Genomic DNA, 15,285 nt, shown 5'->3' with positions numbered 1-15,285 from the left:
TGTGAATACCTACTTATGCGCTGGACACGGTGCTGTAATGCAGTGGACCTGGTAGGACTGACAAACTAATGATTTGCATGATTTTTGTTGAACTTTGAGAAGGTACCAACCCACTGTTTGCTAGTCAAAGGCCATGCTGCCTTTTTTCTTTCTGATCATACAAATGCTAGATTTTATAAAGTTTCTCCTCATAGAGGAGTGAGACTTTATATTATCCCACCGCTTTTGATAATATAAAGTGAGTCTTTATGTTTATAATGTGTTATAAGTGAAATCAGTCATTATATAAATGATGTTGGACTAAATTACCTATATGCTAAAGTACCTGAAGGCAGGATGTAAGGAAGTGTTAACCATTATCCCACTGGTGAAAAATTAATTGTGGAAGGAAATTTTATGGGCTTGAGAAAATAGTCAAGCAGCCTATTGAATAGAAGGCTCCTGAAAGATATGTTTACCCTAATTAAAAATGTTTTGACACAGCAGAAGGTGTATTACTTCTTGGGAAGTCATCTGCCTCCCTTCTGTTGCCCCCTCCTTGCTCTGCCCCTGAGGCAAGGCCCAGCTTCATCCCAAGATGTATATAACATCTCACATCGGCCTGGCTAGGGTGGTTTGGACATTGGTTCTGATTTCTGATATTGTCAGCATCACAAATAAAGGCAGATCTTCTTCCAAAGTGACCTGCCTGTAGAAGGCTGGTTTTTGTGTCACAGTGCACCTTGGCTAAGAAGCAGAACAGGTGTCAATGACATTTTTCTGGGGAAGTAATTATATTCAGAACAGTAGTGTACAACAGCCCCAATTTTCACATAGGTTTCTTCTCTTTTCTTTGGGGGCTGATTAATTAAACATTTTCTTCTTTTGTCCTTTTATTGTTAAATGTACCACGTACGCAGTCAAATGCACAAAATAGAAATGTATGTCACCGTGATTAATTGCAAAGCAGATACCTCTGCAGTCACACGCAGATGAAGAGATAGAACTTTGCCATTCCCTCCAGAAGGGGGGGTGAGGGGGGCGGGTGATTGTCAAATCAGGGAAGGGTCTACAGAGAAGCTGGGCTGGAGGACCAGCCTGCGTCAACCAGGCAGGTAAAGGGGTCTCCCACTGGTCAGAGGTTTAGCAGTTTGCGAGAGCACAGTGTGTTTGGGGGAGCTGAGATGTGGGCCCAGGACTGAGTAGGAGGCTGTGGAGGGAGGGAAATGGGTCAGAAAGATGGGCAATCGTGACATGGGTTGCTGCGTGTGAAACAGTGGGAGTTCCCTAAGGAGCATCACATAATCACATTTAGATTCGCTCTGTTGCCTGTTGGGTGGGGACTGTCTTGCTGAGGGTAGAGGTGGGCCTTGGGTGATTCCTTCCTCTTATCTAACTGATCACTTGTATCTGTGGTTCTCTCTTCAAGATGTCCTCAGGTCTTCCTGCAGCCTGCCTGTGTCTCAGCTTCCTAACTAGTCCCCCTGCCCCCTCCTGCCCAGTGACATTCTTTAAACTGTCTTCCGGGTGGGCTGGAGTCAGGAGGGTCAGTGGTGGGAGCTGAGAGCAAAGGCCTGTTAAAAAGAGCCATGGGTGAGATTAGAGAGAATGGCTTGAACCTTGCTGTGATGTCGGTCAGTGTGTCTCCATGACTCCCCTCCTCACCATTGATAAGAACCAGGGCTCCAGTGAATCGCATACTCAGCCTGTCCCCTCTTACTCATCCCTGAAACTGCAGGGTCTACTTCTCGTTTCTGTCTTGCCCTTGTTCTTTGAATGCCTCTATGCCTTTGCAAATTTTTTTTCTTCTGCCTGGATTTCTCTTTTCACTCCTTCTTTGTTTGACACGCTTGAAGTCATTCTTCAGGGCCTGGCTGGAATGTCTCAGTGCTTTCCCGGTTCCCTGGCACTTTGCTTATTCCAGGAACAGCACTGAGGTGCAGCAGAAGCGTCTTAACTGACCTCCAACTAACCTCCCCCAGCCAAATTGACCAAAGCTGCCCATGCTAGTCCTGATATACTGACTGATGATATACTGACTGATGCCAGCTGCATCTTCATAGCCGCTAGGTTATAAGAGAGTGTAGCTGTTTACACCTGTTCCCACCAGTTGTATGAGATGCCCACCAAGGGTCAGTGGTTTGCTTCCAAACCTATTCATAGCAGTTATGATTACAATAGTAAATTTTTAAAAAGGTATTTTACATATCAATGAAATTGGCTGCAAAAGGAGAGAGTGTCTGTGAAATACTGAATGTTGGTAAAATAATTCACTTTAAAAAATTACTGTCTTGTTAAGGACTGGACAACTGTTAAAGGCTGAGGTGTTGGGGAACATAATAATCTAGAGAACTTATGCCCTCACACTGCTTTCCCAGTGTCTCCAAGCTCTCACTCCATTTAAAAGAGCTTCAGTTGGAAGTTGTGTGCCCTGCATTTACGGGTGTGGTCCACAGAGGAAATGCCACTGGAGGGCCAGACAATGGGACTTGACTCAAAGAAGAAAACTTGGCACTGTGTCCAAGGCTAGCAGATGAAAATATGTTTATAAGTTTTAATTTGAAATAAATGAAGGTAGAGAGGTACTGTTTTTAGAAAATGATTCCCTGCTTGAAATGACTTTTCAAAATCCACCAAGTATAGATCTTGATAATGATAAGTAAGAAGACGTCCACTCTAATGGAATGTTTAAAATGTGCCCCCGATGCTGCATGTAACCATGGGAGGATAAGATGAATGTCTCATTCCTCTTTCCAGTCCTGGCACACAGTAGGCCTTCCATAAATTCTGCTGGTTGGCTGTGTGAATGACGAAAGAATGAATTATCTTTCTACCTCCAGCCCTCATCACCATACTGGGGATTCAGGGGTTCTCTGTTCTAAAATTTATCCGACCAAATGTGTAAAGGTACAACATAGCACCAGCAGGCAGAACTAAGGGTCCTATGGGTTTGGTTCTGAATGGGTTCTTTTTCCATTACATTGCTAGTTTTTTTTTTTTTTTTAATAAATTTATTTATTTTATTTATTTATTTTTGGCTGCGTTGGGCCTTCGGTGCTGCGCATGGGCTTTCTCTAGTTGCGGCGAGCGGGCTTCTCATTGCATTGGCTTCTCTTGTTGCAGAGCACAGGCTCTAGGCGCGTGGGCTTCAGTAGTTGTGGCACGTGGGCTCAGTAGTTGTGGCTCGCGGGCTCTAGAGCACAGGCTCAGTAGTTGCAGCGCACGGGCTTAGTTGCTCTGTGGCACGTGGGATCTTCCTGGACCAGGGCTCGAACCCGTGTCCCTTGCATTGGCAGGCGGATTCTTAACCACTGCGCCACCAGGGAAGTCCCCACATTTCTAGTTTTAAGGTGAGAGGGTAAAATAAACTGATCCAACTCAGGTTTTCATTGTCTTTAGTACCAGGCCCTATGACTGTTTGTACTGAGATGAGAGACTGAAAACCTGGGAGAAAGATTAGTGGCTATTTTCCAGGAGAAATAGGCAAAGAGTGTGAGACTAGAGGTATTTTGAAGAAAAAGAAATGCTGATTACAGGAGAAGTGAGGAAGGGGCACTTGTTATTAAAATGCAAAGGAAATAAATCATCATTTATGTATATGCACAGAGGGAGAGAGAAGACTTTTATTTAACTATGTGTGTTTCATTGAAACACAGATTAAAATTCCTAAATATTATATTCTTTTAAATCCATTCAAAATATGAACTTTAATGAAAGACGGTGGAAGGAATGATGATTCCAGTAAGTGGTCAGAGGGTAACCCAAAGAGGTCAGGGTTTAGAGAGAAGGGAAGACAAACATTGTCTCTATCCTGATCTGATTTGCTGAAGCAACATCTTGAAATAAGAGGAAAAAAAAGTCTATTTAGATGGCTCCCTTCATATATTCATTTCTCAGTAAATAAATACTGGAGTAGAAGTACAGAAACTTTCCATTGGGTTTGTCCTTGGATGAAATTTAAAAAGTCAGACTTGGAGTTTCCTTTCAGCCCTTTGGGAAAATGAATAATGCTTTTCCTGAAATATGATAGATCAAGGTCATGTCGTATTGAATATATGGAGATATTAAACCAGGCTACCTTCAGAAGATGCCCAGTGTTTTGTTTGCACTGGACTGTTTCTAATTGTAGCATTTTTACTTTGAAGTATAGGTTTTAAAACCCTCATTACAGGTCTTTATTTCCCCCTCCTCCCTCAATTGCAGCTCGAGGTAACCTTCAGCTACCTGGAGATCCACAGTGTCCTGTGCAGCAAGCCAACTCAGGTGGGTGTGAATAACCTGTTTGTCATTACTGCGCGGTCAGAACCTTTCTTGAGTTTCTGAAACCAGCTCATACCTTCTATTTGGTTCACTGTTGAAAGTTTCTTGAGATAATGTGGAAAAACAAGATAAGGGAAAATGGAAGTTTCTGCCTGAGAGACTGAACAGGGGCTAGGCGGGAGGGTGTCGGGAATTTGTGATAAGGGAAACACGTTCTCCATAACTCAATTTGAAAAGAACTAATTAGCTCTTACGTTACCTGGCCATGTAAACATGAGAGTACTGTTCCTTAGAGATGTTGTACAAGTTACAGCACTAAAATTTCATAGCTATTCTACAGTACTCTGTAAGATCTTTCTGGGAATAGAGTGATAAGTGAATCTTTTGGTATTAATAAAATGTAGATTTTTAACAACAGCTTTATTGAACTATCAGTAACAGGCAGCCAACTGAAGTGTACAGTTTGATAAGTTTTGACACGTAGACCCATGAAACCATTACCACAGTCAAGATACTGAACATATTCATCTCCTCAGGGTTTTCTCAGGCATCTTAGTAAACGTTCCTTCTTGCCCCTCCTCATTCGTTATCATCTACAGGCATCTACTCTCAGCCACTATAGACTAGTTTGCATTTTCTAAAAATTCATATGAATGGAATCATACAGTGTGTGTACTCTTGATTGTCTGCCTTCTTTTAGCCAGTGTAATTATTTTGAGACTGATTAATTTTGTTGCATGTCTCAATAGCTCATTCCTTTTTATTGCTGAGTAGTGTTCCATTGTATGACTATATCACAGTTTATCCATCACCCACTGATGGACGTTTGTGTTGTTTCCAGTTTTTGGCCGACAAGCAAAGGTGCAATGAACATTTATTTACAAATCTTTGATTGGACATTGGCTTTTATTTCCTGTGGGTAAATATCTAGGAGTGGAGTGGCTGAATTGTATGTATGTAAATGTATGTATGTATATAGTGTAAATATGTATGTAAACTTTTTAAGAAGCAGCTAAATTGTTTTCCGAAGTGGTTGTACCACTTTACGTTGCCACCAACAATGTGTAAGAGTTCCAGTTCCTCCACATCCTCCCAACACTGGTATGGTCGGTGTTTTAGTTTTTAACCATTTTAATAAATTTTTAGTGCTTTCTCATTTGTAGTTTTAATTTGCATTTCCCTAATGACTAAAGACATTGAGCATCTTTTTATCTGCTTATCTGCTGTCATATATCTTTTTTGTTCAAGTGTCAGTTCAAATCTTTTGCCATTTAAAAAATTGAGTTATTGTTTTAAGAGTTCTTTATATATTCTGAATACAAACCCTTTATCATATATGTGATTTGTACATATTTTCTCTCAGTCTGTGGCTTCCTTTTTCATTTTCTTTACAGTGCTTTTCAAAGAGTGGAAGTTTTAAATTTTGATGAAGTTCAGTTTATCAGTATTTTCTTTTATGGATCATGCTGGTATCATATTGAATAAATCCTTGATTAACCTAAGGTCACAGATGTTCTATGTTCTATGTCTTCTAGGAGCTTTATAGCTCTAAGTTATACATTTAGGTCTATGATCCATTTTGAGGTAATTTTTGTATGTAAAGCAATATGTGGATCAGTTTGTTTTTTTTTTTCCATTATGTATAGTATTTTTACTTGTTCAAGTACCATTTGTTTGAAAGACTGTCATTTCCCCACTGAACTGGCTTTCACTTTTGTTGGAGATCAATTGTTCACATAAATGTTGGTCTCTTTCTGGACTCTGGTCCCTTTAATCCTGTCCCTTTGGTCTATTTGTCTATCCGTATGCTGCTCTCACACTGTCTTGATTACTGTAGCTGTTATAGTTAAGACTTGAAATCAGATTGTGTTAGTCCTCTAACTTTGTTCTTTTTCAAAGTTGTTTTAGTGATTCTAGGTTCTTTGCAATTCCATATGAATTTTAGACTCAGCTCAGTTTCTACAAAAAGGCCTGCTGAGATTTTCATTGGGATTATATTAAATCTATAAATCAGTTTGGGGCGAATTGACATCTTTTTTTTAATAACATCTTTATTGGAGTATAATTGCTTTACAAGAATTGACATCTTAAAAAAATGGAGTCCCTTATCCAAGAAAACTATATTCTTCCATGTATTTAGGTCTTTTAAAATTTATCTCAGTAGTATTTTGTTGTAGCTTTCAGTGTACAGGTCTTATATATCTTTAGTCAGATTTATTTCTAAGAATTTCATGTTTTTTTCGATGCTATTATAAATGGTATTGTTTTAAATTTCAATTTCCAATAGTTTCTTGCTGATAGATACAAAAACAATGGATTTTTGCATATTAATCTAGTATCCTGCCACCTCACTATACTCACCTGTTAGTTCCAGCAGCTTATTTTTTTAATAGATTTACATAGATGATTGTGTTGTTTGTGACTAAAGATTGTTTTACTTCTTCCTTTTTCAGTATTGATGCCTTTTATTTCTTTTTCTTGCCTTATTGCTGTTGGGAGACATTCCTCACGGGTCTTGCACACTCCTACATGTCTTGCTGAGTATGCCAAGAATTCAGTGCTGTGACTGCTCTTTACCCAGGTTACTTCTCAGGGTTATGTTTGCATTGAGCGGCCTTGTGGGATGATGGGATGTTCCCCTTCTGAACAAAGAGCAGGCTTGCTTACCATTTACTATGAAAATCAGATTACCTAAGCTCAACAGTTCCTTTTCCGTAAGCAACCCACTGTGTGTGCAGGCATCTCTCTGAGCCCTCCGTGTCACCCTGTGGGACTTTTGGGGAAAGGAGGAATCTAAGCAAACATGATGCTAATGCCCTTGCTGTGCCATGAATGATAAAGTCCTTTGTCTCTGACCCAGGAGTCTCTTGTCTCCTGCCAGCATTCATGAAACAGCAACAGACTAACTTACTGGCTTGTAAGTAGGGTAAAAATCAAATCTGAAACCCTGACAATTGCACTGGCTAATACCTCCAGTACAGTGCTGAATAGAGTGGTGAGAACAGATACTCTTGATTTATTTCTATCTTTGAGAGAAAGCATCATTCTTTTTCCATTAAGTGTGATTTTAGCTGTTGGGCATAGGTGCCCTTTATCTGGTTGAGGAAGTTCTCTTTTATTCCTAGTTTGCTGAAAGTTTGTTATTAGGAATTATTGTTGTATACGATTATTGTGTGCTTTTCTTTTCTTTTTTCTTTTGTTAATATGGTAAATTTTATTGATTTTTCAAATATTAAATCAACCTTTCATTCCTGAGATTAACCCCACTTGGTTATGATGTATTATTCCTTTTATATATTGTTGGATTTCATCTGTTAAAGTTTCATGAAGGAACTTTGCAACTATGTTAATAAGACTTGTTGGCTGTAATTCTCTCTCTTTCTCTCTGTCTTTTAAAATGTTTTAATCTGCTTTCTGTATTAGAGCAATCATGGGATCATGGAATGACTTGGGAATTAGTCCCCCCTCTTCAATTTTTTTAGAAAATTCTATGTAGTCTTGGTGTTAATTCTTCTTTAAATGTTTGGTTGAATTTCCAGTGAAGTCATCTGGGCCTGGAGTTCTCTCTTACGGAAGGTGTTTAACTACAAATTCAGTTTCTTTAATAGGTATAGATACATTCATATGGTTTTTTCTTGAGTGAGCTTTGGTAGTTTGTGTCTCCCAAGAAATTTATACATTTCATCTCAGTTGTCAGATTTATTGGTATAAAGTTGTTCATAGTATCCACTTGTTATCCTTTAAATATCTGTAGAATATCATTCCTGATATTGATAATTTGGTTCTTCTCTGTTTTCTTTTCCGTATCAGTCTGGCTAGAGGTTTATCAATTCTTTTGATCTTCTCAAAGAACTTGCTTTTCGGTTGCATTAATTTTTCTCTATTGATTTCATTGATTATTTTCTATTTCATTGATTCTTACTCTGATCTTTTTATTTCCTTCCTTCTACTTATGTTTTTTTGGTTTTTAAAACTCTAAAGAAAATGTGTGTGTGTGTGTGTATGTGTGTGTAGTTTGTTGATAGCATTCGTAAAAGAAATTGCCAAAATCATCACTTTGTGTTGATTGAGATTACATACAAATCCTTGGAACTTTTCCATAGTTCATCTTAGAGCAATGTTTTATCCTATGTTTATCATTCTCCAAGAACTGGAGTTTGGAAGAAAAATTACAGCACCATATATTTGCCCAAATGGGCAAACATATGCAGGAGTGAGTGATAACTCATGAATGATGACATAACCAGGGCCTTCTTGATGGTCTTAATTCAGGAATGTTTATGTTTATGATTTCGGGGTTGGGATGGGGATAGAAGGGCGCTATTGAAATGCCAGTGCCAAGGTTATATTCAGAATATGATTAGACTGTGGTATTAATTATGAGAAAGGATGTTGATATAGCAAGACTAATTTTCCCATGTGGTTGCTGGAACTGCTCTTACCACACTTGTGGTCCTGTGCCTTCAATATATCCAGCATTCAGGGGAACTGGGTGTAAAGCAATCCACCTCAGTCCCATGGAGCTGTTCTGTGGTTGTAAGTACCACAAAAATAGCTCTACAACATGACCTCAGTTTGACTTTGTCCCATGGTACGGACCTTGGAAATGAAATTACTATATAGTGAAACAGTGGTACTACTTCACAGAGGAGCTAGCAATCCAGACACTTGGAATACGAGTCACTTAGTGGTATTCAAAATTTGATGTTTCAAAATTGCCTATGGTGCTTTTTAAAAATACTGATACCTCAGCTATTGGGTGTAAGACAGGCTACAAGGATGTATTGTGCTACATGGGAAATATAGCCAATATTTTCTAATAACTGTAAATGGAGTGTAACCTTTAAAAATTGAATAAAAAAATCAAAAAGATGCTGATACATCCAGCAGCCCTACCCCACCCCCCTGCCACACACACACACACACACACACACACACTTTCTCTCTCTCTCACACACACACACTCATACACTCATGACAGTTAGGCTTCGATATGTCTGGGGTGGGCATTTGATTCTGTTGTGTCCCAAAGGTTGAATATGAATAACCTGTGTAACCTCAGGACCCTTGATGTCTCTGGTTTTGATTTTTCCTGATGTGAAATCATAAGGATGATGGTGTCTGCCCGTGGCACTTGCAGTCTAGCCTTGATTAGAACATTTTTTTCTAATGTTCTCTGGTGTTTATTAACTTCTCTGTCATTGCTATTTTTATCATTATTTAATTACGTTTGTAAATTCCAATAAAATGCCAGGGGGTATACGCATTTCATGGTATATGAGTGAGAGTGAGTGAATGTGTTATTGAGTTTGTGAAGTGTGACTTTACTATTGCTCTTTTCCTCTTTCTTGTGAAAATGGGGGAGACCTTCATCTTACTTGACAAGTCTCCTTGCCATCACACTTTCTGGTGTTCAGGTTCTCTTGCTGTCACAGTCAATAAATAGAGACCAACAGTTGTATAGTTTTATAGTTACAGAAGTTTTGGACCTTTTTTTGTACAACTGAAGTACCTGCTAAAAATTTTTTTTTAAATTATAAGTTAATTATTTGCTACGTCATAGAATGATCTTGGTAAACCACCCCTGGCTGTTTTTGTTAGAAGAAAGAAAAACACTTTACAGATCTGTTGGCTGGGGGTTAGTAAAAAGTGCTTTTCTTGGACTTCCCTGGTGACGCAGTTGTTAAGAATCCGCCTGCCAATGCAGGGGATAGTGGTTCGATCCCTGGTCTGGGAAGATCCCACGTCCCATGGAGCAGCTAAGCCCGTGCGCCACAACTACCGAGCCTGCGCTCTAGAGCCCGTGAGCCACAACTACTGAGCCCACGCACCTCAACTACTGAAGCCCCCGTGCTCTAGGGCCCACATGCTGCAACTACTGAGCCTGCGTGCTGCAGCTACTGAAGCCCACGGACCTAGAGCCCATGCTCTGCAACAAGAGAAGCCACCGCAATTAGAAGCCCACGCACCGCAACAAAGAGTAGGCCCCGCTTGCCGTAACTAGAGAAAGCCGGTGCGCAGCAACGAAGACCCAATGCAGCCAAAAAAAAAAAAAAATGGTTTTCTTAAAGGTTAGTCAGGTGGCTCTACCTTAAAACAAGAGGCAGAGTGGGTTTGGAAACTTGAGTCTTAAATAGGATACTAGGGCTTATATCACTATTATTTTACATGTGTATTGGTGGTCATGAATTATGTTCTGCTAGGTGTCTAAGCAAAAATTGTTTCAAACATTCTATTTTTCCCCAGCTGAAATAGGAGGGAAAGAGATATTTGAGAGGGAGTTCTTTTTCCTGATGAAATGATTTACTGTGTTAGTCTCACCCCTATCACTTTGTTGTAATTCTTTACATTATGCAAAGGTGGTGACACATTATGCAAAGGTGGTGACATATTATGCAGGGCTGGATGAATGCTTTTATGTGAAGTTGAATTTAAAGGCCTCATTTCTTCCCACCTGCCACCTTTTCTTCTTCCCTGTCATTCTATTCAATCCTGTGCAATTAGGGATGATTAGGTGTTAAGATTAAGTGGAATTAGAATAAGCTAATTACTAATTACTCGTACCCAAACTGTGAACTGAATAGATGCACTAGATGTGAAGAAAGAAGAAGTACCTTATAGTGAAAAATATAATTACCTGTGGTGGGAATGTAGGGGGTGGGGTGTGGAACATAGATAAGGTGGTTGCATCCCAAAGTATCTGGCTTGTTAAAACATACATTCGCCCAGATAGGTGCATATAAAATATCTGAGCCTAATTGCATAAAGCAGTTTTAGTCTTAAGACACATCACTGAAGTGTCATATCAGTAAATACCTCCAAGTACAATAATGCTTGCTGCCTTTTTGGGGGGAAATATCTCTTGGACCAGCTTCTACAAGACCGGGGCAGTCTTTGTCTAGACAATTTCAAAGGCAGTGCCATTAATTCCTTGAGGAATGAATGTGCTGAGAATTAGGATTAAAAAATGTTTTTTATATAGGGAGCCAACTAACTGGTACAAAGGTGGTATGTATTAAATACCTGTTAACAGATGCCTCTAGGGGTACTTACGGGGAAGTAACATTTTAAGGACTCAAATCACTGAAGTCTTTTTCTTTGATCTCATCATTTTGACAAATAAATTGGATTGCTTTTTCTTTTAACATAAACACTTTGAAAGACAGATTATTTTTTTAAAATTCAGCTAATCGTAGGACAACCTAAAGCAAATCTAAAAGCTTCTTTGTCAATCCAGTTGGCTAGTCACACATTAAGGGTAGTGTTTCCCCATATTTCTGTACAAATTAAGTAACAACAGGAGGTAAATGTGTAAGGATATTTTGATGCAGTGATCATCAAAAGGATTGAATTGTACGTGAATATTTTTGAGATCCAAGATAATAAATAGCATTTTTTTTTTAAAAGAGTGATTGAAGTCAGTTCTTTTTATTTGGAACGTGTTTATAATCAACCTATCTTCCCTTTTGTGACCTGCCCTTTTTATCAGGTTGTTTTATACTTATTTGTAGGACTAGCTATATGACCTCAGTTCAGCATTTTTGTACATCTCCAGCAGTTAATTATAGGAATGAGTCTCTGCCTAGCATGAACTTTATTACTTTGTTCCCTTTGTATAATCCTTTCCAAGTATCCTGTCTTCTTAGAAAAGCTGAAGCTTTTATAAGCACTTGATTTTTCTTTTGTTATCAGGCAAAAGGTTTTACCATTTCATTTAAATAGCTCATGATATGTCTTGTTTTTAAAACACATTTTACAAAAAAGTGACTATTGGGGTATCCTCCGGTGCTCACTGAAGGAGGTATTCTTACTTACACTAGATGCTAGGGATATGACAGACTTTGTAAGGCAAGACGAAATCTTGGTAAAAGGAGAACTCACCTGCAAATGTGGCTATTCAGTTTCCATCACTGGGGGCGGAGAGGGGGTGCAGGGCGGGGTGGTCTGTTTGAATCTGCAGTTTGGCCCTTAGAAACTTGCTTCAGTTTCTGGACGTTTCTGACAAACTAACCACCCTCTACCCAAACAGTTCTTTGAGTCTTAAGGTTAAGAGCATTATTTTAAGGAAGTGCTTCTTAAAAAGCTGGTATTGTATTAGTATATATCAGCGTGAGTACAGAAGTTCCCCCATATCTGCAGTTTCACTTTCTGTGGTTTCAGTTACCTGTGGTCAACTATGGTTGGAAAATGGAAAAATCCAGAAATAAACAATTCATAAATCTTAAATTTCATGCTGTTCTGAGTAGCGTGATGAAATCTTACGCTGTCCTGCCCCTTCCCACCCAGGACTTGAATCATCTCTTCACCCAGCGTTTCCCACCCGTTAGTCATTTAGTAGCCAGCTAGGTTATCAGATCTACTGTTGTGGTATTGCAGTGCTTGTGTTCAAGTAACCCTTATTTTACTTAATAATGGCCCCAAAGCACAAGAGTCATGACATTGGCAATTTGGAAGTGGCAAAGAGAAGTCATAAAGTGCTCCCTTTAAGAGAAAAGGTGAAAGTTCTTGACTTAATAAGGAAAGAAAAAAATTTGTATGCTGAGGATGCTAAGATCTAAGGGAAGAACGAATCTTCTATCTGTGAAATTGTGAAGCAGGAAAAAGAAATTTGTGTGAGTTTTGCTCTTGCACCTCAAATTGCCGAAGTTATGACCACAGAGTGTGATAACTGCTTAATTAAGATGAAAAAGGTATTAAAGGAAATCATCAACAAAGTGAAAAGACAGCCTACTGAATGGGAGAAAATATTTGCAAATGATATGACCGATAAGGAGTTAATATCCAACATACATAAACAGCTCACACAACTCAACATCAAAAAAACAAACAACCTGATTAAAAACTGGGCATAAGACGTGAATAGACATTTTTCCAAAGAGGAAATACAGATGGCAAAAAGGCACATGAAAAGATGCAAAACATCGTTAATCATCAGGGAAATGCAAATCAAAACAACGAGATACACCTCATACCTGACAGAATGGCTGTCATCAAAAAGAACACAAATAACAAATACTGGGAAGGATGTGGAGAAAAGAGAGACCCCGTGTACATGATTGGTGGGAATGTAAATTGGTGCAGCCCCTGTAGAAAACAGTATGGAGGTTTCTCAAAAAAACTAAAAATATAACTACCTTATGATCCAGCAGTTTCAGTCCTGGGTATATATCCTAAAAACCCAAAAACACTAATTTGAAAAGACACATGTACCCCAGTGTTTATAGCAGCACTATTTACATAGCCAAGATATGGAAGCAACCTAAGTATTCACCAACAGATGAATGGATAAAGAAGATGTGGTATGTGTGCACACACACACACACACACACACACACACACACACACACGGGAATACTACTCAGCCATAAAAAAAACGAAATTTTGCCTTTTGCAGCAGCATGGTTGGACTTGGAGGGCATCATGCTAAGTGAAATAAATCAGACAGAGAAAGACAAATACTGTGTGATATCACTTATATGTGCAATCTCAAAAATACAACAAACTAGCAAATATAACAAAAAAGAAACAGACTCACAGATATAGAGAACAAACTAGTGGTTACCAGTGGGGAGAGGGAAGGGGAAGGGGCAATATATGAGTGGGGGATTAAGACGTACAACTATTAGGTAGAAAATAAGCTACAAGAATATATTGTACCACACAGGAAGGAATATAGCCAATATTTTGTAATAATTATAAATGGAGTGTAAACTTTAAAAATTGTGAATCACTACCTTGTCTACCTGTTACTTATATAATATGTACATCAATACTTGAATTAAAAACAATGGAAAAGGCATTAAATTTATACAGTAAGATGTTTTGAGAGAGACCACATTCACATAAATTTTATTATAGTGTATTGTTATAATTGTTCTATTTTATTATTAGTTAATTGTTGTTAATCTCTTAGTGTGCCTAATTTATAAATTAAACTCTATCACAGGCATGTATGTATAGGAAAAAACAGCATATATAGGGTTCGGTACTATCCGAGGTTTCAGGCTTCCATTGGGGGTCTTAGAATGTTTCCCCACGGCTAAGGGGGGGACTGCTGTATATAGTTTACATTATTTAAAATAAAAAAATGGAAGGAATTGGACTCATTATTAAGCAGTGTCCAACCTGGTTGTTGCAGATGGTTGTGGAAACTGAGAAGTGCAGCATCTCTCTGAAGATGGCATCACCTGAGGACGTGACCGAGGTGCTGGCGCACATCGGCACCAGCCTGCGGAAGATCTTCCCTGGCTTCTCCCCGGTGTGAGTTCTCCCGCGGGAGGGTGAGGAGAGCAGAGACCTGGTCTCCCGCAAAATGAAAGCAGCCTTCCTCTTTCCCCTTCACTTGGTTCCTCTCTCATACTTTCTTCTTCTCTTAAACATTACATGTTACAACCCTCGCTCAAACCTTTGTGTTTATGTCTGAGATTTTCTATATGGCTGCTCTTTAGAGAGCTGGAGTGATGAAGGGATTTGGCAATCCTTTAACCTCTACTCCTAAGACTAAAACAGAAGCCTTTTTAATGTAACCTGAGATTTACCCTAGTGTGAATTTTACTCACAGCTATTAGCAGCATGCCAGGAGCTGCATGCTTTGAAAGGAAGGCAGTGAGTATTAATGACGAGTGAGAGTGCCTCATTTTTCCTGATTTTTTTTCTGTTCAGTAGGAGGAAACTTAAAAAGCCAAAACTGAACATCAAAATTAGCCTCTTTCATTTTCCTCTCACTTTTCTGGAATACACATTAAGGATATGAGTACATTTTGTCTGTACATGCCCTCATATTTTTTTGTCAAGCATTTTAAACCAGGATTCTGTGCTTGGGTAACAGAGTTTGAACATAGGGAATGTGTAGCTTGTTGGAAAGGGGGAGTTAAATTGGCTGAGGTGGAAAGGCAGAGAGATCCTTATGTCAGAAAGCTCCCTAAAATAATAGCGCATATTCAGAATACCTTCCTGATGGAAGGAGATGATACACAGATCGCAGGAAATCCCTGCCGAGGAGGCCATGAAACCTCACATAGAGCACAGACATGGGTAGCTGTGTGC

The 15,285-nt window shown here is 39.1% G+C and overlaps 1 protein-coding gene across 8 annotated transcripts in view; it reads left to right on the top strand.

Moving 5' to 3' along the window:
• CARMIL1 (capping protein regulator and myosin 1 linker 1) overlaps nucleotides 1-15,285 on the top strand; it is a 319,172-nt gene that overhangs the window by 122,421 nt on the left and 181,466 nt on the right. For 7 of the 8 annotated variants that reach the window (XM_082346318.1, XM_082346316.1, XM_082346315.1 and 4 more), the window contains 2 exons: nucleotides 4,183-4,242; nucleotides 14,378-14,499. In XM_082346318.1, coding sequence (XP_082202444.1) covers nucleotides 4,183-4,242; nucleotides 14,378-14,499 — 182 coding nt within the window. The remainder of the gene's footprint in view (nucleotides 1-4,182; nucleotides 4,243-14,377; nucleotides 14,500-15,285) is intronic. The other variant, XM_082346317.1, reaches the window with a different exon arrangement.

This window comes from Balaenoptera borealis (genome assembly GCF_965194805.1).
Source record: "Balaenoptera borealis genome assembly, chromosome: 12".
In the NCBI taxonomy this organism is placed as follows: domain Eukaryota; kingdom Metazoa; phylum Chordata; class Mammalia; order Artiodactyla; family Balaenopteridae; genus Balaenoptera; species Balaenoptera borealis.
The sequence above is the reverse complement of the archived record's forward strand: the minus strand, read 5'-3'. Positions and strand labels throughout refer to the sequence as shown.